Here is a 24421-nt window from a genome sequence, read left to right on the forward strand (position 1 = left end):
TCTACTAGTATATCAAATGCAACAGGTCCAGAACAGAATCCGTTTTTTCTCCTCCCCCAACCTGCCTTTCCAGGTTTCCAGCTTTCTGCAAGTGACATCACCACTAATGTTCTCTTGGATCCATGATTTCCTGCTCCCAGAGCTGTGAATGCTCAAAGGTGTATGCTGGCAAGATTGCCCTTTGAGATACATTATTGCCAGATTAATTTTCTTGAAGTAAAATTATAGGGTATTCCCCTGCTTAACAGCTTCCTCTCATTTACAAAACGAAATCCAGCTCTTAGCATGGTATTTGTTATTCGTAGCATGGCTGCAGCTGAACTATCTGGTTCTAGTTCTCAAGGCTACACCAAACTCCAGGCAACTATTTGTTACTATTAATATAAATATTTTATATTAGTTGCTATTCTCTGTCCTCATCTTCAGGTTCCTATACCTGAGGCTTTGCTCATGCTGTTTTCCATCTCCAAAACCTTCTTGTGATCCAAGTCCTACCCATCCTTCAAGGGCCACTTCCTTTAGGCTTTCCCTTATCTTCACAACTAGAAGAACTATTTCCAACTTCTGCACTTCATTTGTGTTACTAATATAGCCATGCTAGTTTTCTTTTGCTTAGTGTTTACATGAAACTTCTTCCCCATCCTTTTACTTGTCATATGTTTGTGTCTTTATTCATAAAATGTGTTTCTTGTAAACAACATAGAGTTGTTTTTTGTCTATACTATTTTTTTATCTAGTCTGTCAATCCTTGCCTTTTAATTCTGTTCTTTAGTCCATTTATATTTGCTGCAATTATTGATATGTTTGCATTTAAGTCTACCATCTTGGTATTTTAATTCTATTTGTTCCTCTTGCCCTTTTTCTTTATTTGTTGGTTGCTTGGTTGGTCTTATATTCATCCTTTCCTCCTTTTCTTTGGCAAGTGATTAACTTACCATTTTTAAAAAATATCCTATCTCCCTTGTTGAATTCTTCACTCAGCCTTTTTGTGTGTCTTTGCACTTTGTGATTACTGTAGAGAATAAAATTTGCATCTTTAGTATATCACATTCTATGTTTAAAAAATTACTTCAAGGAAAATCTAAGAATTCTATGACAATCTCCTTCCGATGTTTCATCCCTGCTTTAGTTCAGTTCAATGTACTATAGGCTTTAAATTCCCCCAGTGATAAGCTTCCTCTGTTTTGTACTTAGTATAAAGTCTGGAGCCAAAAGCCTGTTCCCTGTTCACCTGCTGCACCCTTAGAAGGCTGTGGCCCTTCATGCATGCAACACAGAGGGAGTCCTTCCTACTGCCCCCTTCCTCCTTAGGTCCCACACCTCCATCAGCAGTAGACTCTTCTTATCTGGTACCCAGTGCAAGGCCTAATTCTCCAGCTCCACCTTCCGATCCAGGCAGGCCCTGCATTCTTGAATTGGTAAAGATTTCTCTCAACAGTCCTGCCTCTCTCCAATGTTAGACTGCCACCCGCTGTTACTGGATGTGAGACCTGGTGGATGGGAGGGTTTATGTAGACAGTTCCTGCATGGCTCCTCCTTAGTAGGGTTCATGCTCACCTGTCCTGCCTTTTCTCTGTGGCAGACAACTACTGTCTCATATTCTTGTAAGGTTGGAGCATGGGAGGTGTTGGTTGTGCTGATGCACTCTCAGACTGAGGCAGTTCTTCTAGTTCATTAACTTACCTTGCAACCGTGAGTCTCCAATGGACTCAAAAATAACGGTTCTTTAAGTTCTCTGATTGGTTCTAATTGCTTAAGCAGGAGCAATGTTTCTTGTAACTTTCTATCCCCTGGACAGAAGCAGAAACACCTTTTCTGTTTTATCCTTAACTCTTCCTTAGATTTAGTCCTCCCAGAAACAAATGCTAAGTAAAGGATTTGAGGATTTGATTTCAAGTGGTTTATTTGGGAGGTGATCCCAGGAAGCCCCAGTAGAGTAGTGGGAGGAAAGACAGGGAAGAGAAGGAAGTCTGTACAGTGTGTGAATGAGCACCTGAGCTGCAATCCCACGGAACACTGCGTGGAATCAACCTCAGTAAGGAAGTGGCTATTTATCCACCACCCGCTGCTTGTGATTGATTAGCTGCCCTGTCTATGGGTGGAGCCTAGACCAGGTCAAAAAAGGCTGAGAGTCACAGGTACTTGCCAGAGGAAGTTGTCCATGTGTAAGGGAATGTGGGAGGGTACCCAATGTCTGTTCTAAACTCTCCAATGACACTTACAGCTTTAATTCTCAGGGATATTGGCATACTAGAGCCTGAGTTTAGTGAAAAGATGATTCAGACATGATTTATTTTTGTAGTTTCCTAGCATGGAGAATAACCAGGAGATAATTAATAATTATTAGATGAGAAAACACATTTTATAAGAAAAGCCAGTTTGTAGAACTCTACTTAGTTCTTTATTTCCTATCATCCTCCCAAACCCACATCTTCACACACACCCCACTCACTCAGATGGTATGGTTTATTCTCTTAAGTGCCACAAAAGTTCAATTTACCTGACTGGTTGAAATTAGAAAACGAAAAACCAAAAAAAAAAAATGTGATTGTCTAGCTAATTTGAATGTACTATAATTTTAACCTATAATTTCTACACCTAAACTTTATCTAACAGATATTTTATATTATTTGTAGCCAGCAATGATAAGGCGTCCACCAACAATCATCTGCTACATTTGTGGCCGTGAATATGGAACAAAATCCATTGCCATCCACGAGCCACAATGTCTGAAAAAATGGCATAACAAAAACAACTTGTTGCCCAAAGAATTAAGGAGATCAGAACCCAAGAAACCAGAAGTCAGGACCATTACTGGTAAGTTTTTGAAAAGAAAAAAAGAAAGAAAGAAAGACTTGAGCGCATATGGGGAGAATTTTCTCTGTGAAATTTTAAGAGGAGAGGTATTCTTTTCTTACTTATTCAAACATCAGAAATCAGCAACAGTTACTGTCTTCATTATAACCGAATAGGAAAAATGGTTCTAGAATGCCTGACCAAGGTGCCTTCAGATGCTGAGACATAAAGACGCTACTTCTGGCAAAACCATGCAAGGAGAGGGACCCACTGGAATTTCTTGTATTTCCTGGAAGTTACTTTCCTATATTATCAAACATGATACTTAAAAAACATGAAGCCTCAAAAATCTTTCAGGGCATCTGGAGACACGTTTTCAAATAGGAATGTGTCTTTGCGTTCACAGAGCAGGGTACCAAACTCAAAGTGTGCAGGGTCCACTAGCCAGGGTATAAAACTGAGTAAATTGATCCATGTGTGACACGAGGGAAGCTGAGGACCCTGGGGAGCTGGAGAATTATGGACTCTCTCCAAAGGAGGCAGCTGGAAATTTAGCCTAGTGTGGGCATAGTTTTCAACAATACAAAAGAAACTGGAAATCTAGAAATCTGTATGCTTTGTTTTTTTTTTTTTTAATGTTTATTTATTTTTGAGGGAGAGACAGACACACAGAATGTGAGTAGGGGAGGGGCAGAGAAAGAGAGGGAGACACAGAATCTGAAGCAGGTTCCAGGCTCTGAGCTGTCAACACAGAGCCCAACGTGGGACTTGAGCTCGCAAACTGCGAGATCATGACCTGAGCTGAAGTCGGATGCTTAACCGACTGAGCCACCCAGGCACCCCCAGGCCCAGAGCTTTCAAATTGTGCAACTAATACATTGTAAAGCATTGCACAAGCCAGATGAAGCTCCATAAACTGCCATGTGTGGCCTCCCCACAGAGCCTTATGCTTACTCATTTGGGGTGAGAACAAAGTCATCCAGAGACTGTTTGCCATGCAAACTCCGACTTCCTCCTCTGATTTCTCCCATTGTCATTTTCTCAGTGGATCCCCTCATTCCCCTCAAGGGAAAACCATTCTTGGTTTTAAGAAAAGTTATCATTCAACCCACCAATCCCTCATGTGTAACTGTAGACTGGCGTAGCCGTAGGGTACCCCAGAAGTCATTACCATTGATTAGTCCAAAGTCCTCTTGTTAGAAATGTAACCCAAGAGGACCGCCTGGGTGGCACAGTTGGTTGAGCATCTGACTTTGGTTCAGGTCATGATTTCACAGTTTGTGAGTTCGTGCCCCACGTTGGGCTCTGTGCTGACAGCTCAGAGCTCAGAGCCTGGAGCCTGCTTCGGATTCTGTGTCTCCTCTCTCTCTGCCCCTCCCTCACTCATGCTCTCTCTCTCTCTCTTTCTCTCTCTATCTCTCTGAAAAATAAATAAACATTAAAAAAAAAAGAAATGTAACCCAAGAACCCACAGAGTGGAATCTAGGTTGTCATGATAAAGTTCTAGAGGCTACAAGAACCCATTTATTCACAGCCCTTACCAAGGGGAGGACTCTTCACACAGGTGGGAAAAGAGCTCAAGATGAACACATCCATCCATTGAAATTAGAGCATTTGCCCACAAGGATGTTGTTTATCTCATTGGAACTCTCTTCCCAGCAGTTCTCTGTGTTTTCGAAAAATCTGTTTTCTTCACTTCTGACCATATCCGTTTTTCTGCTTGAGCATAATTATCACAAGTCTAGAAGATCAGAGAGTAATGACTGGCTTGAAGGCCCTCGGGGATTCATTAATCAGTTACTGCCCACAGATGGAAAAGGTAGGCCCCGTCACTGCCCTTCTCTGCAACTTTCCTCTTGGTCCCATGCTGTTTCTATTTCTGAAGGCATCCTGCCTCGGGAGGCAGAGAGAGAATCCCCATTCTTGTTTCCATCCCACAGACTTACTGTGGTCATGAAGTCCAAATAACCCTTCCTCCAGATCCAAAGTCAAAGTCATACTCAAAAACTTTTAGCAACATGATGAGTCATCTCCAGGGAGACTCCGTGAATACTCTGGAATTTTTGAATCCATAGGAAAAGTCATGAGTAAGGAGAAAGTGCCATTTTATTTTTCAACAGTCTTCAAAGCTCTCAAAATTCATATCCTGCGTAGAAAGTGGTACTTGGTTTGTCTAAAGGAGAAATACTAGGCTGTGCTGGGGTTCAATTTTTCATGGAGTAAAATAAGGAACATTCAAAGTAGCAGGAGAGAATCTGAAGTTTACTATGGTTGTGTGAACCATTAGGAAGAAGTCATAGGAAAATTGCCTGGGCTTTAGTGAAGAAATATATTCTGCTAAAATGATTTTTTGTTAAGTATGTAATTTATGTTTGAGTGCCTGGCTACATTTGGAGGGGGGGGGTTGCTATTTGGGGCAATTCTAAGACACAGTCAATTTAATGTACTAAAGTCATTCTATTTAAATAAGGTTTATCAAAGCTAACTCCCACACTGTTTCTCTAAAATAAAGCCATATGCCTTTTTTCCTATGCTCTGCCAATGAAGATTATACATCTCTCAGACGTCTTGATTGTTCTCTTAAGGATGCTTCTTTTCATCAGGTTAACTATTCTGTTTGCATTCTTTGGTTTAATTATTTAAAGAATCTCCACATTTATGACCGTGAAGAGATGATACATTTTTAGGATATCATTCATCCTAAATTCACCCTAACTGTCAGTGTTGGCCTTTAAAAACATTCCACTGAAGGATTACAGAAGAGGAAAGTACAAATACATGTTATTTTCCCTTTGTAAGCTTCTATTTAGAGTCAATTGAAAGAAGGCCAAAAGTTATATTTGCAAGATAATCATGTGTAAGCAAAGATGTTAATAATTAGTGAAGAATGCATATCATAATACATAAAACAACTCCTTCCCCTTTTTAAAATCCAAGGAGCGAAAAGTCTCTGGTTCATAGCTCACTTTTTATTCAACCCCTGAAAGAGGGTTTGGAACAAAAAGTATGATTTGTTTAAAAGCCTCAGTCAACAGGTATTTCCTGAAAATATTTTCCATAAAAAGTAGAGTATGGTTGCTCCAGAATAAAAAAGGATCCATTTTTACGATTTTCTTCTTTTCTTTCCTTTTTGGTCCTTTTTTCTTTCTTCTTCTTCTTTTTCTTTAACTTTCCAGCCAAAGGTTTCTATGATCTCGATGCCTTAAATGAAGCTGCTTGGACAAGCGCCCTGAGCCAGTTGGTTCCCTGTAATATTTGTGGGCGTACCTTCCTGCCAGACAGACTGATTGTTCACCAACGATCCTGTAAGCCAAAAGTCGCCAAGTAAAGCCCTTTCTCCCAGCAACAGTGTTACAGGACTTAGATCTTTTCGAGAGAGATGGGGGTACGGAGGGAAGGAGAAAAAGGAGGCGAGGAGAAGAAACAAGAAAAACTGAAATTGTCATGAGGCTGTCTACGGGAAGCCAGCTGGGTGCTTGGGTGGCACGAACGTGACTGTGATGTGGTGGGCAGGCGCTCTGCTTTCAGCAAGCAGCTGCGTGCATGTGCACAGACACACGGGGGGCTGTGTCACACTCTGTCAAGCAGAATTACAGTGGGCCGCCCCTCATTGGGGCTGGCTTTTTTGTCTCGAGAAAATTTCAGAGCCAACTGTTGGTGTTTTTCCACGATTCTCTCCCCGCACCCACCCAGCAAGATTTTGAACTTCACAGTTAGGTCTTTTATTATTCTGGGGACGGAGGTTTCAGGTGGTCATTTCAGGCAACTCCTTAAGTCTCAAGAAAAACTGGATTCCTTCCCATCCCTGTGCTTTCTGAAATAATGTACCATTCCCTGTTTCCTCCGATCCGGGGAAAAGTTTTTAATTGAGCTAGTGATTGGGAATCTTTTCTCTGTAAAATCATTGCATGACAAAGACGTTCAAAAAAGAGCTAGGGAGTTCAAGTACTAGAACGATGTCTAACTCATACTCCCTTGCTGAGAGCAGGAAATGCTACAGAGAAATTTCAGAACCGGTTCCAGCTTCATATGTCACAAGATTGCTACAGCGCCATTCATCAAATGGGTGGAGGTTAGCTCCTTCCTTCTATAGGCGAAGTCCAGAGAGTTCTCTCTGCCCTCACAGGGGCTTATAGGTGTTTTATTGTTGAGGTCTACAATCTTGCCAGGAAGTTCTGCACCACCCCACCCACTACCCCTGCAATGGGTTGTGAAACGGCCCTGTATTTTAGGCCTTGAATGTGTATTCACAGGAGCAAGGCTCTCCTGGGAGGAGGCCAGGGTCAGGGAGGTGCTCTGCCCAGGAAATTCTGCTCCCCCTCTGGGCAGTTTTGCTTGAGATCTTTGTTCCTTTTATGGCTGAAGTTCAGAGCCATTCTGGATCCCCTGGGTTCCTGCAAACCTTGCATTCACGACCTAACCCAGCACGTTAGCTCCACATTCTACAAGCAAATTTATTTGACCTAACGTTTTAGTCACACATCTCCATATTATAAGCGGTTAGGTTAAGATAATTGCCCTAATTGTTCTTTTTTTTTTTTTCCTGCCTGTTCTAAAGGAAGAAGAGGTTAACTTTTCAAATAGTCTTTAGATAACCTCAGAGAAGATTACCATCTTGAGAAAGACAGCATTTAATGACCCGTTGATGGTTTAGTTCTTTTATTTTGCGGGCAAAAATGACATGTAGTAATGGAGTTAGTATAGTGTGAGTCAGACTCTGTGCCTCGTGCTTCCCATACTCAGTGTGTATAAATCTCACATCAACCCTACGAGGAGACGTTATCTATATTTTACATCCGAGGAAACTGGTATTTAAATAGGTCACTAGCTAACTAGAGGTCACACTGGGCTGGAGTCGAGTGAAGCAAACTCGCGACCTTTGGAATTCCAAACTCATACTCTTTGCCAGTGCTATTTGTGTGATGGATGTCATCACGAACACAATGAACTGTACTAACCAACGATCTGCCAGGTGTGATTTTTTTTTTTAATCCAGTGTTTAGCACCTAAGGCAACTGGGAATCTCAGCATGCTTGTAGTTTGCCTGCTGGGATTTTTGGTCAACTGTGGAGGTGAAAACAGAAGTAGGAATTGCCCTTGCTGTCTTGCAGAGGCCACTGTGCCTTCTGCTAGTGGTGGAAGCAGTCAAATGGGGGAGATAAAGCAGAAGTGCTGGTCTCAACTTTGAAAGCAGTTGCCTAAAAAAGACATCCTTATACACATTTCTTTCAAAGCATGACCAAAAAAAAAAAAAAAATCAAAATAAATGACTCTCTGAAGGAATTATTGGGTCTGTGAGTTCTTTTTTTTTTTTTTTTTAATGTTTATTTATGTTCGAGTGAGAGAGAGAGAAAGAGTAAGTCGGAGAGGGGCAGAGAGAGAAAGGGACAGAAGATCCAAAGCAGGCTCTGCACGGACAGCAGCAAACCCGATGCGGGGCTCGAACCCAAGAGCCATGAGAGCTTGACCTGAGCCAAAGTCGGATGCTTAACCAACTGAGCCACCCAGGTGCCCCAGGTCTGTGAGTTCTTGAAGTGGGAAACATTTCTGCCTCCAGCTCTGCCACAGCTGGCCTGCAAGTGGTCCGTGGAATTAAATCCACAGCAAGGTCAGGAGATGACATCAGTCCAAGAGTTCCTGTCTGTTAGCAAGGCAGGCAGTCGAGATCTCCCCATTGCTAGGAAAGAGCTCACCTGTTCTGCCACCTGCCCTCCTCCCAATGAATTCATCTCTGTGCAGATATTCCTATTGTCCAAAGAAATCGGTAGGTGGCCCTTCCGTGAGTTGTGAACTTGAACCTTGCCGTGGTCCCCATAGATACTCTCCTAGAGGATGACGAGCAGATACGAGATGAAGTTACTCGGAGCTCTTACGCTTACACTTATGCTTACGCCCACAGGCAGGTCCTGGTGTGGGGTCCGATAGTGTCACAGGCATCGGCAACAGTACACTTCCCCCCCTGCTCTGTTAACTGCTGCAGACTTTCATGAGATTTCCCTTTAGTTGACGTTGCTGGAAGACTGCCAGGATGTCTTGATGCTCATTTGCACATTCAATTCACATCACAGTTGCAGGGTATGTCTTATCAGCAGGGGATCCTGGGGACCGAACAAGCATGTCCTAGTAGGGGTGTGGAGAAGAAGAGTCTCCTCCTGTGAGTAAGCATGGAAATCTGTGAAGAGCTCCTTTGCAGAGACTCTTCAGGCAGCCCCATCATAATGGTTTCTGACAGACAAGTATTTCCAACTGGGGTCTCAGGGATGGCTCCCAGATGACGCTGCTTCAGCCTGAGGAATACTGGCCCAGGTCCCTTCACGGAAAAAGAAGCTGCTATTGACAAGCAGAATCATTTGTGGAGCAGGGAGGCGATAGAGAGCAGATATCCAATATCTTCTACTTCCTGAACACCAGAAAACAGCCCTTGGTTTTTCTGTCCTTGTCCACTTTTGACATTAGTAGCATTTCGTCTCAATACCCCCCACCTAAACCAGTCCTCGTGGCTTTAAGCCCACATCCGGTCAAGGCTGGAGGTTCAAGTTCAGCTCCTTCCGTTCCCCCACTCCTGAAGGATCTTTTCTCCCCTGTGGGGACGGTCCCCTTCCTTTATCATTTGTGACTTTCCCAGTGACCCAGCATCCGGCCCACGTGAAATCCCGTGTCTGTTCTGCTGATGCTCCCCACTCTCTGTGAGCAATGTGGTCAGAGACGAGAAATGACATGTTCCGGCACTTGGAAGAAACAGACTCCTCAGAGAAGCAGTGACGCTTCCAGAGAGGGCCAGACTGGGTGGTGTAGAGAGAACATACACCAGGATAAACCCTTCACATAGGATGGGGCACCGCTGTGATTTCTTCTGCTTGAATTTTGTCATCAAAAGACTTAAATACAACTCATAAAAAAGTATGATGAAGTCCCATGTTCTCAACACCCATGTAAAACTTTCTTCTTGAGATCCTGGGGTTGAACTTGAGCAGTTTAAATGTCAGCTACTAGTCTGTGAGGTAAATGAGGAAGATGAACAGGCAGTGAGAGTTGTTGAGAGCCTGGGGTACCAAGGTCCACCTGAAAATTCCTTTCAATTCTGCTTATGGAAACATGAGATGAAGCCAGCAGTGGGTATAATCTAACTTCAAATGTGATTTGGAAAAAGGTGAAACCTGACCTAGACGTCCTGGGGCCAGGTCCTATCACTGATGCACATTGGTCACCTATAGGTCAAGGGTTTTCAGATAATTCTAAGTTGAGAGTATGTTATACAAAATAACAGCCCCCCCCCCAAAATGTTGATGCCCAGCCCCAAAACTTCTGAATTTGTCACCTTACGTGGTAAGAGAGACCTGGCAGATGTGATTAAGACCTTAGAGTGGGGAGATGACTTCACATTATCTGGATGGACCCAATCTAATTGCACGACTCTTTAAAAGTGGAACGAGAAAGGGGCGCCCGGGTGGCTCAGTCAGTGAAGCGTCTGACTTCGGCTCAGGTCATGATCTCACGGTTCATGGGTTCGAGCCCCACGTCAGGCTCTGTGCTCACAGCTCAGACCCCGGAGTCTGCTTGGGATTCTGTCTCTCCCTCTTTCTCTGCCCCTGCCTCCCACTTGCACTCTGTCTCTCTCAAAAATAAATAAAACATTTTTAAAAATTAAAAAAAAAAAAAAAAGAAGGGAAAGAGGTGGGTCAGAGACATGGCAGCATGAGAAAGATTTGTCACCCCACTGCTGGCTCTAAGATGCTGGCAGCTGTGTGCAAGGACCGGAGAGAAGCCTACAGGAGCTAAGTGTGGCTCCAGCTGACAGCCAGCCAGGAAACGGGAACCTCAGTCCCATAACGACCACTTGCTGGGGTCTGTCAACAACACAAATGAGCAAGGAAGCACCTTCTTCCCCGGAGCCTCCAGAAAGAAATGCTACCCTGCCAACAATTTGTTTTTATCTGGTGAATCCAAGGTCGAACTCCTGACCTGCAGAGCTGTAAGAAAATAAATGTGTACCGTGTAAGCCAGCAAGTGTACAGTCATTTTTGGGGCAGCAACAGAGAACTAATGGAAGGAGCATCTATGTGGCACAGGGAGGACCAGTAAAACTCCCCATCGATCGGAGCTAAAGTTCTCACATCCGCGTGGGATGCCAGCTGCCACCTCCGTGGCTTGCGTTAGGACAGCACAACAGACATTTCAGTCGGGTTGGATTGCCCCAGGGGACTGGCTCCAAGATTTGCCACCCCTGAATCCACAGTGATTTTGTAACACCTCACATTCCGGACTCAAATTTTCAATGTTCTGTTTAATCATTGTGAGTTTTAATGTTCTGTTGTATTTTTAACCGCAAAACTGATTGTCAAACGGACATACTTGTTTTAAAAATAATAGTAGGGGCGCTTGGGAAGCTCAGTCAGTTAAGCATTTAACTCTTGATTTCCGCTCAGGTCAGGATCTCAGGTTTCATGAATTTGAGCCCCGCATCGGGCTCTGTGCTGTCAGCACGGAGCTTGCTTTGGGTCCTCCGCCCCCCCCCCCCCCTGCTCCTCCCCTGCTTGCATTCTCTCTCCCTCTCTCAAAAATAAACAATGGTTTAAAATTATGTAAAAAATAATAGTAAATGGACAGATGGGGTTGAATTGTTTGGTCATCAACCTTTCGTGCCAATAACCCCAATGGTCCTGCCCTGCCCACCTATCTGTCCTTTCTGTGGGCCAGAGAGAGAAAATCACCACATATTCTGAAATGGCAGTTACTGCTATAGGAATCTCTAAGGAAGGTACTGACTGAAAAATGGTCAAAACATCCAAACCCAGAAAGTGCAGGTAAGGTTTGAACAAATCCCAAAGCTCCGTTATGACTTTCCACCGGCTCTCATGAGGGGCCATCCGCAGATCTAAAAAGTAGGCTAGGCCATCCATCAAAATAACTCACTTCAAATGTAGGGAAAGGGTGGGGAAATGATCTGAGGACTGGTATTCAGCCAACTTGTCAAGCAAGAAATTTGCCTTTAATGACTTCACCTCCCTTCTTTGAACCTTCTGATTCTCTGTCAAGGATTCTCAAGGATCTTATGGTCACACACCTCACCCACTGCTGCCCAGGATTCTGTTTCTGTTGGATCAAAAACTCAAGTTCTCCATGCTCTAGATATCCCTCTACCTCTCCCTCAAAAATATGCCCTTCGAGGGGCACCTGAATGGCTCAGCGGGTTAAGTGTTTGACTTTGGCTCAGGCCATGATCTCATTCATGGTTTGTAGGTTTGAGGCCCCATTGGGCTCTGTGCTGTTCGGATTCTCTGTTCCCCATTCTCTCTTCTTGTCTCTGTCTCTCTCTCTCTCTCAAAAATAAACATTAAAAGAAATCTTCTCTTTGACTTTTTTACTGCCTGTCTCCCTTTCTCAACTTTTCACTAGATATTTCAGCAGAAATAAATTTGAGAAAGTCATCTACGCTAAGGGGATCCTCAAAGAGAATGGTTTTATGTGCTATTTCTTCCAGGTGATATAGTTGGGGTTTTTTGTGGTTTTTTTTAATTCTAGTGTAATTAACATCAGGTGCTGTAATTATTCTACAAGAAGCTTCCTGGAAATATTAGGCCTTTATCCAAAGTAATAAAATATGTGTGGTGGGATTTCAAATAGAATGTCGAGATAGATGGAAGTGAAGAAGTCATGTGGCAGGGGTGGGAGGGTCTCTCCTTGACCATAAGTGTCTCTCATCACACCTCACAGACCTCTGCCAACTCCACGTCTGAGTAAGGACATCTCTGACAGGCATCCATTTCTAGCTCCTGTTAAGTGTAGACTAACTGGTGTAATAGACCGAAAACATGGTGGCTGAAATAACACAGAAATTTCTTTCCTGCTTTGAATGGAGCACTGGTCAAGTGTATGATTTAGTGAAGTGTCTCTTCTTCATGAAATCACTCAGGGCCCCAGGATGATGAAGTCTCTCTAGTTTTCACCATGTTGCCCTGGGATAGCCACTCCCTTCAGCCCAGCCCCAAGGAGAAAATGGTGTGGAGTTGGTTCTTTGCCAGTTTTGCATGATCAGACCCAGAAGAAGCACCCATCCCTCCACTTATATCCTTTGGCCAAATCTGTACCCAAGTGTGAGGGAGGTTGGGCATTGTTTTCCCTGTGGCCTGCTGGAAGAAATGGTAGCAGAGATTTAGGGGAACGAGCCACGGCCATGCTGCTCTAACATGAATTTACTTCTGCCTTGTTATTAGGGACCACTTTTCTTTTTGTGGAAATTGATATATGGGCACAAACCCAGGAAACCAAGGCATTGTTCTTGCCTTTGAGGCAGATAAGTCTGGCAAATGAGGACCAAACAAGGCAAAACTTAAAAAAAATAATTTGAGCCACATTCACATATCAGGAATAGTAGCAGCATCATTTAATATTGGAAGGAAAGAGCCTTCTTGTTTATTGTTTGAGGAAACACTTTAAAGAGCTTTTATTTTATTTTTTTTATTTTTAAGAGAGAGAGACAGCACTCAAGCAGGGGAGATGGACAGAGTGATAGAGAGGGGAAGAGAGAGAATCTTAAGCAGGCTCCATGCTCAGCATGGATGTGACGCTCGATCCCATTACCCTGGGATCATGACCTGAGCTGAAATCAAGAGTTGAAATCAACAGTTAGATGCTCTCTCAACTGAGCCACCGAGGCACCCAAAGGGGCATTTTTAATACTCAAAGCTTAGTCCCAGCCTTAGTCTTATAAGGGTAGTTGCCACAAAGAAGAGAGAAACCATTCTGAAAAGGAATATGAATGGCTACCTTTGTAGTGGCCAGACTTCCAACTTTGGGCAATTCTTTTTGTATTGTACTTCATGCTCTTGGGTTAGAGCTTGACGAAAATGAAACTGAAGTTTTGGTCTCAGAACTGGGTCCAGGGACACCCCCACCTATATGAGGAGGTACTGAAACCATAGCAATGTGTCCCCAAAAAAGATGGAGGTGGGAGACAACGGGTAGGGGACTCCCCACATTGGGATAAGGCTGGTGGATGCGGGAACCGTGATCAGTGTTACCAAGTTCTAAAGGTTCACTGCACACATTCCAACCCTTATTCTGTATCTCTGCCTTCTTGTTGGCTGTGCTGTGGTGTGCAGATGGAGCTGTAAAATAAGAGGGGAACCAATGTCTACACGGGGACAAACAGAGCAAGGAAGGGCTTGACCCTGCACAAAGCATGCAAACCACTAGCTAAGAGCCACCAACGGCAAGCAACAGCTAAAGCAGGTGTGTACTCCCCAGTAATCCCCAGAACCATCTGTCGTGGGGACTGGGATTCCTGACATCATCTAATGAGGACTGAGATCTTGGTCATTTTGGCTAGCAAAGGGGTGTGAAGCCCTGAAAGGCCACAGAACATGGGTAGGTGATTAAACATGTTCCCAAGAAACATCAGTGAACAACGTCTGGCGTGTAATTGTGCCAAATGGTAGTGTGCAGGCTCTTACTCCTGCAGCCAGACCAGACAGGAGAGCTGACGTGATTGGGAAGACCTCACGGCAAAGAGAGGTTGGAGCGGGCTCTGAAAGGATGAACAGGTAGAGGCAACAGGGACCCCTGAAGGACACTCCAGGAAAGAAACCTGCAGAAATCGTGGTCTGCTCCAAGAATTGCAGAATCGGTTGTGTTTTGTTTGCCTTCAAATTGGCTTCTTTTTCCTTGTTACTCCCTGAGGTTTGTCCCCAGGATTTCCTCATAACTTGATAAGGCATGCTACTTCGCCTGCATCTGGTGCGTTTTCTAGACCACCCAGCTTCCTAACCAGTGTGCCCATTATTGGCATACTAGCACACTAATCCCTTTGTCCCTCCAGGCTGTCTGCCCGGTGGTGGTCGCCTCTGGCTGGAAGCAGCCTCATTGCTTATCACTGGTGTCCCGTACCAGAACCAGAATTTCCTAGATATGCTGTGAAGCGAGGCATGTTGGGGAGCTCTACAGCCTATATGTTGGTAAGTGACATTGACCATGACCAACGCAGAGCCTTCAGACTGTGGAATAACTAGAAAAGACGTTCTCAAAGTTCACATTTTATTTACTTGCTCTGGCTAAAGTTGCTCTCTCTCTTCTTCTTGTAAACATGCTTCCTTTCCTGGGGTGGCTGGGTGGTTCAGTGGGTTAAGCGTCCGACTTCAGCTCAAATCATGATCTCCTGGTTCGTGAGTTTGAGCCCCGCGTCGGGCTCTGTGCTGACAGCTCAGAGCCTGGAGCCTGCTTCAGATTCTGGGTCTCCCTCTCTCTCTGCCCTCTCCTGCTCAGTCTCACTGTCTTTCTCAAAAATGAATAAACGTTAAAAATTAAAAAAAATTGTTTTTTCAGATGGTTCCTTCCCAACTTCTATCACCAATGTGGAATTTTCTAGAGAGATGATGAACCCAGAGTCAGAAGGTGGTGGAGGGAACTCCATACACCTTTTAGCAATGAGGGATAGAAGGAAAATGCCTACTGCCATCATGGAAGGCTCCCTAGGGGTTCGAGAGCAGGTCTGTTGTGTGTGGAGGTTTCGGGGACAGTGATTCGCACAGCAAGTCACAAGAATGGGTGAAGCAGGATTCAGTGCGAGGGTAGAGAGGGACCACAACAATGGTGGCTTCGTTCTTCCAAGCCCTCAGCTTGCGGTAGGTGCTAAAGCAAGTCGGATGGGTTGTATGCCTATTTTTCCTGCCGGTTTTTCTCCAGGAGGACAATGGACAAGATGCAGGAGGAGACACGGGGGTGAATGAACATCAAAGTTATGGGGGTTATAGATGTACTTTTCCCATTTTGTTCCCACATTTGTCTTGTGTTGCTTGTCATTCCCTTGCTTTATCACTGCCTCTAGTCCCATTTCTTATTTTTTTAATGTTTATTTATTTATTTATTTATTTATTTTGAGAGACAGAGAGAGAGAGAGAGAGGGGGAGAGAACGAGTGGGTGAGGGGCAGAGAAAGAGAGAGAGAATCCCAAGCAGGCTCCACACGGTCAGCAAGCCTTGAACCGATGAATTGTGAGATCATGGCCTGGGCTGAAATCCAGAGTCCATGCTTAACCAACTGAGCCACCCAGGCGCCCCATCTATTCCCATTCCCATCTGTGTCCCTAAGCAGGCTCCTGTCACACAGCTCCATCAATGAGCACTCTGGCCAGAAGAGGGCAGCATTTAGAAGCAATGAAGGTAGAAATCCTGACTGCTGCCCTCGCTGGCCGGGCCAGGGCCCCCTGGCTTCTCCGTTTTTGCTTACTCTAGCAGCAAAACTATAAAAGGGACATGAATTTACTGCTGAACTCCTATCGAGTGACTCCTTCATCTCTTCCCCTTGCCAACTTTTAAAAGAAATCGTAAATATTTAGGGTATAAATATCAACTCGGCTTCATAACAGGCCACGCTTTGGCCAGTTTTCTGACAAAACTTACAGAGAATATAGAATGCAAATAATCTAGATCCTATGAGTGATTCAGGCAAGAGGGGCACTTTGCTTCAACTGTGCCTGCTTTTATTATGCAGCTGGAAAGTCGAATATATAGTCTACCTAGGTTTTTCCCCCCCAAAATGATTGCACAAGTCATTTGTTGACTTTCTCAGTATCTACTTCTTGGGCACCTATTAATGTCATGTGCTGGATGGACAAGGGGAAGGTACACAGAGGACCGCAACAAGAAGAGATAGCAGGCTATGTGGATGGATGGTGTGAGTTTGGTGGAAAAAAAACAAACAGATTTTTGAAAAAAGGAAGAGAAAATTCTAGACAGGGAAAGCACTGGCAAATAAAGAAGACACACACCCCATCCCCAGGCACCATGGTATGTGGGGTATGGGAATCTGGCAGCATCCTCGGGGGACAGCTAAGGATAAGTTAGAGTACGAAGAATTTTTTCTCAACATTTACAAAAGAAATTGAGGTTACATTTAGCTGATAACAGACCATATGGGGCAATAAAGAAAGGGTTTGGGGCTAGAGCGCATGGGCAGCCTATGAGCATGTAATCCACACACAGAAGGGACTCATGGCTGCCTTCATGTTCCAGTGTTACCAGCACGGAATTCTTACTCATTTTTTAACAAGGGCCCCCACATTTTCATTTTGCACTTGATTCTGCAAACCGTGTAGTGGGAGGTCCTGGATATGCGGAAGCTTGGGTAAAGTAGGACCAGGGAATATCCAGATCTGGGTGTGGATAAGAGTCTCCATGACGCCCTGGAAAGCTTGAATTTCTGGAGAAAGTGTATAAAGTATATGGTCATAACTCCCATTGAGACTCGTACTGATGGTCTTTTAGGGAACGGCTGGCCCGTCACACTTCCGATTAAGGAGGGATAGTGGAGGGAGGCATTGTTCCTGAGGCTCTTACTGCTTTGTGGGTCAGGAAAGGTGCGTCCTCCCCAGAGCACATGAAGCCTCACTTAGGTTTAGGGGTACTTGGTGCTCAGTCCTTTCCTTTCTGGACCGCAGTGTAAAGTGTGGTAGGAGATTAAAGGTATCTTTGTGGGCCTCCCTTAAACCCCACTGTAGGCAATGCAATGCTATATCTGGAAGAAGGGCATCTCCTCAGGAACCAGTTCAGCATTTGAACGTGGTCAAGTATGTTAGACTTTTCCTTTATGTGTCATGATGTCAAGGTGAAAAGCCCTCTCCACTCCTGCTGCCCCAAGACTCCACAGACTCTTAAATTCCTTTCTTTCTTTCTTTCTTTCTTTCTTTCTTTCTTTCTTTCTTTCTTCTTTCTTTCTTTCTTTCCTCCTTCTTTCTTTCATAGGCTCCACACCCAACATGAATCTCATCACCATGAGATTTAGAGTCTCATGCTCTACCGACTGAGCCAGCCAGGAGCCCTGACTCTTAAATTTCTTCTAACAATATTTAGTTAGTCTATGTAGCCCTTAAATCATCTGCGATTTCATTATGTATATAGTAGGGATCTGGCTTTTTTTTTCCTTAATGAAGTGTTCCAGTATCATTTATTAGTTTATCCCATCTCTAAATGTGTTCATTTTTTGACAGTCCATTCTGTTCTACTGATCTGCTCTCCAATCTCTGCAACATTATCACACTGTTTACAAACTAGATCTTTATAGTATATTCTGATTTAGTATGGCAAAGACCTGTTTCTTTTCCACAATTTTTCCAGGTCTTCTTACTGATTTCTTCTTCTGGATGAATTCTAGAATCAAGCGTGTCAAATGACATACATAATTTTGCTAGGATATTAATTTTTACCAAATCAAATTGGAACATCCTTTCAGGAAGAATCCCCATGTTTACAATGCAAACTCTTTCCCAGAAACACAGTATGCAATTTATGTTTAAAATCACAAATCCTCAACCCTAAGTTCCTTTCACCCACCCGTGCTAATTTGTTTGTTTTGCCAGTAACAGTCTTTTTGCACATTTTCTACTTTTTGTGGAGCCCTTGACATCTCTTTTCATGGCTATGTGTTTTCACATAACCAAGGAGCAGAGAATACAAAACAAATTAAGAGTTTGAAGCCAATAAAAACTTCATACTCAGAAATTTTTTAACTACTAGGAGACTTTGTTTCTTAAATTTATGTTGTTAAATTGAATTGTTTATTCTCCTAAGTGCTATGGAAAAGATGTGGAACATTTTGCCTTAGAGCCTGAGGAAGTTCGTATCAACAATTCCTCTATAATCAGATAGTTAAAATATAAAACCAGATGAAATTAAATGCCAAAGATTGCAAATCAATATACATTTGGAAAAGCACTCGTTATATGTAGCTCACTCTATTTTCCAGAAAACCAAAGCCTTCTGCAATACTCACCTTGTAAAGTGAGGATATTAAGAAAGAAGAAACCTGTTTTTTTATTCAGCCAGATCGCTTATTCTGCCATCCAAAGCTAATCAAGGCATGTGATTAATATTCCCTTAAAATTGCATCGTGGGAAGTGTTTTCACTTAGATTTAATGAAAACCACTTGGAAGCAATTGAACTCTGTAGAGAAGTGGTTGGTGATTATCCTTCCTTATCAATTAGCATGGATTTAAAGAGTAACTGACAAAGTTTTTATCTCTTTTTCATACTAATGTTGCATCAAAAGGGAAACAGAAAGATTGACAAATGTCAGAGGGCATCTAGCTTGGGAAAGAAGCCAGAAGCCAGAGAGGTTTGTTGGAGTCAGAGGGAGGACCGGATAGTCGGAGGGAAACGTGGAGCCCAGCAGGGGGCAGTAGAGGCTCTTGTCTCTCCACCATGTGCAGACATTTCCAATTATCCAGCTTCTTAGCCCATCATTAAGATAAACCTAATTTCAATCATCTATGGTCTCCTTGTTGTCATGGAAACTAGGACAGAAGGAGTCAGGGTAGAGCAGGAGGAGTCAAAGTTTGTACGTAAAATCTGAGCCCTTGAGAAGGACTTTGCTTTTCCCAATCACTGGAGACTCCTATTCATAAAGAACATGAATGTTTCAATAGCCTCTGGACGTGTTATTGTGAGGCTCTTTTCTTTTTATTTTTGTTTTTGTTGTTGTTGTTGTTGTTTTTGTTTTCAGTTGGGAAGGGACAATAAAACTTTAATCATCAATAGTTTTCAGCTTAATAGTAAGGCTCTTGGCACAGTGGAATGGTTTATTCGTTCAAAGGGAGCTCCTTGAAATGCTTGAACTACCAATGACAGTTTGAAAAAGCACAAATTTAAAAATCCCAGGTGTTTTCAGGCAGGGTCCTGAGACAGCCGAAATGTTACACACAAGAAGGATTTGGAAGAGGGAGACTTCCACAGTAGTTTGGATTAGTATTTCCAGGTCACACCAAAGTCAAAGAAGAGATTATTCTATACGATGTTTCTCACAGATCTGTCCTGGAAAGAAAAAGCCCTTTCTTTCACAGCCTTTATTCTATTTTTCAAGTGTAGTTGGCAGAAAGAACATAGACTTTGGAGCTTAAGGGTTGAACTCAAAGCCCACCTCTACCAATGACTACTTAAGGGATTTGGGGTAAATTATTCCTCCTTGTGCCTCATTTTTTTGTTGTTGTTGTTTTTAATCTGTAGGAGAATTAATATTCGTATTTACCTCATAGGGTTGTGAAGAATCTATGTGAAGCACTGTGATATTGTGATTTATCATTAAAAAAAAAAAATATATATATATATATATATGTATATATATATATATATATATATATTTGGCCTTTGTCTGTTTTTGGCACATGGGTCATAAAACTCTTGAAATTTCCCAAGGGATGAGAACTCCAGAAGGTGTCTTTTATCATGTTAATGAGGTGACTTTCCGGAAGCACTGAAGGAAGAGAGCTGGTTGGAACTTTCAATTCTCACCCTCAGACCTTCAGGGAGGGGGAATGGGCTGGAGCCTGAGTTTGTAGCAGAAGGCCAATGATTTAATTAGTCCTTTGTATGTAACAAAGGTTCCATGAAAACCCAAAAGGATGAGTTCTGAGAGTTTCCTGGTTGGTGAACACATGGCAATCTGGGTAGAGTGGCACACCAATACAGGACATGGAAATTGTGAGTCCTTTCCCCATGCCTTGTCCTATGCATTCTTTCCATTTGGCTGTTTCTGGGTTATATTCTTTTATTATAAACCGGTAAATCTGGTAAGTGAGACGTATCTGTGCGTTCGGTGAGCCGCTCTAGCAAATCTGGCCCAAGGAGAGGTCTTTGGAACTTCCAGTATATACCGGTACATTCAGAAGCACAGGTGACCAGGTAGACTTGTAACTACCATCTCAATTAGTAGGGAGGGGGAGGTCTTGCAGGACTGAATCCTTAACCTGAGCCCTTACCTGCAAGTAGTTAGTGTCAGAGTTGACTTCAATTGTAGAACACCCACATGGTGTCTAAGGATTGTTGTTGGATGGGGCGCCTGGGTGGCGCAGTCGGTTAAGCGTCCGACTGCAACCAGGTCACGATCTCGCGGTCCGTGAGGTCGAGCCCCGCGTCAGGCTCTGGGCTGATGGCTCGGAGCCTGGAGCCTGTTTCCGATTCTGTGTCTCCCTCTCTCTCTGCCCCTCCCCCGTTCATGCTCTGTCTCTCTCTGTCCCAAAAATAAATAAAAAACGTTGAAAAAAAAATTAAAAAAAAAGAATTGTTGTTGGCATTAAAACCACCCTTTCACCTCTCCATCCCCACCCCACCCCCAAGGAATTGGGTGCAGACAGTTAAGCACTTAGAATTGTATAGAAGTACTCAACAGACATTGGCTAGTGCGGCAGAGAACATTAGTACTTAAGACCTATTGGTTCCTTTACATTTCCCGGTCTCCTCTGCATTTATATTAAGGCCCTGTGCCTAAATATAGCCCATGAACTGGATGGGCAGGAAAGCAGTTAAGAGCCAGTGTGCTTTTAAGGTCTCTTTCCTGACAGAGAAAACTTGGAGGCTACATGTGTCCAAGATGGAGGAGTGCCACCCAACCGCCATCAAGGTATGATGAGAATGACAAATTATTGTGTTATGTCTCTGAGATTCTAAGGTTAACATTACCACAATGTAAGGATGTCATAGATCTGATAATTAGAGTTTCTTTATAATAACTTAATTCTAGATAATGACTAATGTTAAGTAGCTGACTTTCAGGATTTATTTTTTTTTTAAGTTCATTTATTTGTTTATTTTGAGAGAGAGCGCGAGTGGGGTAGGGACAGAGGGTGAGGGAGAGAAAGCGAATCCCAAGCAGGCTCCGTGCTGTTAGTGCAGAGCCTGATGCGGGGCTCAAACTCACAAACCTTGGGATTGTGACCTGAACTGAAAGCAAGTCAGTCGCTTAACTGACTCAGTTACTCAGGCTTTAGTTCTTAACAGAATGTAATCTTGTTGAGAGTAAGGCCTTTTTCTTAATTATTATTGAAACCCCGGTACCTAGAATTGTGTTTGATCCTTAATAAATGCAAAATACGTATGTGTGAGTCTGTGTGTGTGTGTGTGTGTGTGTGTGTGTATGTGAAGGCACTGCATTTTTCCATATGCACGGCACTCTTAATGCATTGTGTGGTACGCAAGAAGTTAAAGTCAGGACTTTGCCCTCAAGGAATATGTAATCCAAATGAGGAGACAAATACACACTCTTCCTTTACTGTTCCCAACCCACCCCCCCCCACCATGTGCACAAACCAATGACATTGCTGCTTCAACTGAGACACCACCTTTAAATGCTAATTTATGCCACAGCCTGAAGATGTGCAGGTAACAGAGCACTCAACAAGGGTAGCAAAAACCAGGGACATGGAGAGATAATATCTGAATAGGTTAGAGAAAGAGAGGGACCTGGATGAGAGAAATACGTTAGTGAAAGAAATACCTGGAGGCAAGACCCAGGGTTCTGGATATGAGACTACACATCCTAAAGAGGCAGGACCAGACAGGAAGAAGCATACGTGTTGGAGAAGAGGAAGAAAGAAAATGCATGGCGGATGCCTCGGTATATTACCCAGATCTTTGCTTTAAGAATAAAGCAACTCTTCCCCAGCCACTAGGACTGTTGCCTTCAGGCTCTCTCAGCTGAGAGCCTTCCAGAAATTGCTGTCAGCTGAAGAGAGCCATCTGGGCCGAGGTTTCAACCTTTCTGCAGAGGCAGGCCATATCCAATGATTGATTGATGTTAAGATACAAGGGCTGGGCCTCTTGCCTCAATGAAGGGGCAGTTCCTTTAGGCCGTCCCAGCTCCACGCACCCCATGAGATTGTTAGAGGTCTCTGCCTGTGTCCATCTCATGGCTGACATCTCTGGTGGTTTCCCTAGCCCAGCTTCCCTCACTTCCCCGAAGATAGCAATTCCAAATGTAGGCTCAGTGCTTCCTCCATGTAAATATCCACCTTGAAATTCGCTCTGCAACAGGTAGTAAGGATGACGCAAAGACAAGGAAAGTCACACAAGCCAGGAGGAGCTTAAGACTTGTTGTAGTAGAAAAAGAGAGTCTCTAATGAACTCTAAGGAAGAGAGTCTGGGAAGGATTTGGCCTGGAAATAGAATGGAGAGTAGGTGGAGGTGAAGATCTTATATCTGGAAAAACAAAAATCACTTTGAAGAATTCTGCTGAACAATCTATGGAGCCCTTCGAGGCACTTCCACTGTCTAGACCCCAGAGTATTTACTGGAATGTGGCTAGTATTTTGAAGTCCACTTAGGACTCTGAGCTACAAGTCGAATGAAAATAAAGGGAGTGCATTCCATCCTTGGCTGCATTTCTTTTTTTTTTTTTTTTTAATTTTTCAACATTTATTTATTTTTGCGACAGAGAGAGACAGAGCATGAACGGGGGAGGGGCAGAGAGAGAGGGAGACACAGAACCGGAAACAGGCTCCAGGCTCTGAGCCATCAGCCCAGAGCCTGACGCGGGGCTCGAACTCACGGACCGCGAGATCGTGACCTGGCTGAAGTCGGACGCTTAACCGACTGCGCCACCCAGGCACCCCCTTGGCTGCATTTCAAACAGGATTGCGTGGAGTAGCCAAAGTTAAATGCGAACTCTAGGTTTCCTGAAGAAAATCTCAGCATTTTGTGACCTTTTAGCATGTAGAATTGGGATTGTGAAGAAAAACTACAGCCCTATATGGAGAGCTGGCCAGTGCTGTGTCATTCCTACCAGTCAGGTCTTCGTGTTCAGTGATGGCATTGGCCATAGAATTAAAAACCAGGTGATAGTAGTATTCTGTCAGGGCACACACACACAAGCCAAGGCAGATAGCCAAGAGTAGCCAAGTAGACATAAGCTATGAAACACATTTCTCAATTAATATTGTAGATTGTTTGATGTGGTAACATTTTCAGACACAACTTATGTAACATTTAGGATATTGTCTCTCCACAGATGGACCTTTTCTCTCTTGTCAACTGTTGTGATTCTTAACTCTTCCTTTTAAGATGGTTGTAGGACATTGGGAGTAGAAGAACATCATGTCTTAAACCTGATCACTATTAGAATGTTGGTTATTCAACAGAAACCACATACACATCTCATAAATGTTATCAATGGAGCCTTGGAAAACTACAATTTTGACTGGAGTAGTTTCTACAAGTGTTGATTGAATATTTAAAGAAAACTGTGGGGGAAAGCTTAGCCTTCTAAAATGTTTTTATAATGGGGCCATTAGCTCCAGTGAGTTTGGCATGCTGTGCTAGTCACCCCAGACTGGTGGAACAGATGGTTATAAAGTGTCATTGTGGGAATTTCGGTCTTCAGAGGGAAGAACAAAGATGGAATGTCCTTAAGACAGGATGTGTGCGATGAATAGTTTTGACTCTAATAAGCCCAGTAGGGTGGGAATTACCGGCTTTCTCAACTCCTTCAGCAAGCGTTTCTTGAGCCCCCCACTTTGTGCCAAACACCGCGTGGGAGGGTATTGGGCAAATTTAGAAAGAATTAGAACTGGTAAGGCTTTCTGAATTCAGAAGGATGAGGGAAAAGGCCAAAGGGGTGACGGGTTTGGGGAGAGGACTAAAACTTGTAACAGACAAATTAAGAGAGCTGAATGGGGACTGAGTGGCTGCTGTGAGGACAGGTTGCCCAGTCCAATTTCCCTTGTGTATCCCAGGCGCCAGCAGCTGTGTGAGCAATCCTGTGACTTCTGGAAGCAGAGGCATATGTGGTCTCATGAAATCGCCCAGTCTGCCCTCGAGTCAGGCCGCATCAGCTGACAACACAGGTGTATCCCCACAACTACGG

The 24421-nt window shown here is 43.6% G+C and overlaps 1 protein-coding gene across 5 annotated transcripts in view; it reads left to right on the forward strand.

The window, feature by feature from the left end:
- The window catches only part of ZNF475 (zinc finger protein 475), a 131010-nt gene that overhangs the window by 79905 nt on the left and 26684 nt on the right, over nt 1–24421 (forward strand). For 3 of the 5 annotated variants that reach the window (XM_040444319.1, XM_040444321.1, XM_040444320.1), the window contains 2 exons: nt 2637–2817; nt 5973–6147. In XM_040444319.1, the coding sequence (XP_040300253.1) occupies nt 2637–2817; nt 5973–6124 (333 nt within the window). In that variant the 3' untranslated portion in view covers nt 6125–6147. Of the gene's footprint in view, nt 1–2636; nt 2818–5972; nt 6148–14614; nt 14751–24421 lie in introns of those variants that run through there. The other 2 variants (XM_040444323.1, XM_040444322.1) reach the window with 2 other exon arrangements.

This window comes from Herpailurus yagouaroundi, unplaced genomic scaffold (genome assembly GCF_014898765.1).
Source record: "Herpailurus yagouaroundi ecotype Mexico unplaced genomic scaffold, PumYag 192, whole genome shotgun sequence".
Classification (NCBI taxonomy): Eukaryota; Metazoa; Chordata; class Mammalia; order Carnivora; family Felidae; genus Herpailurus; species Herpailurus yagouaroundi.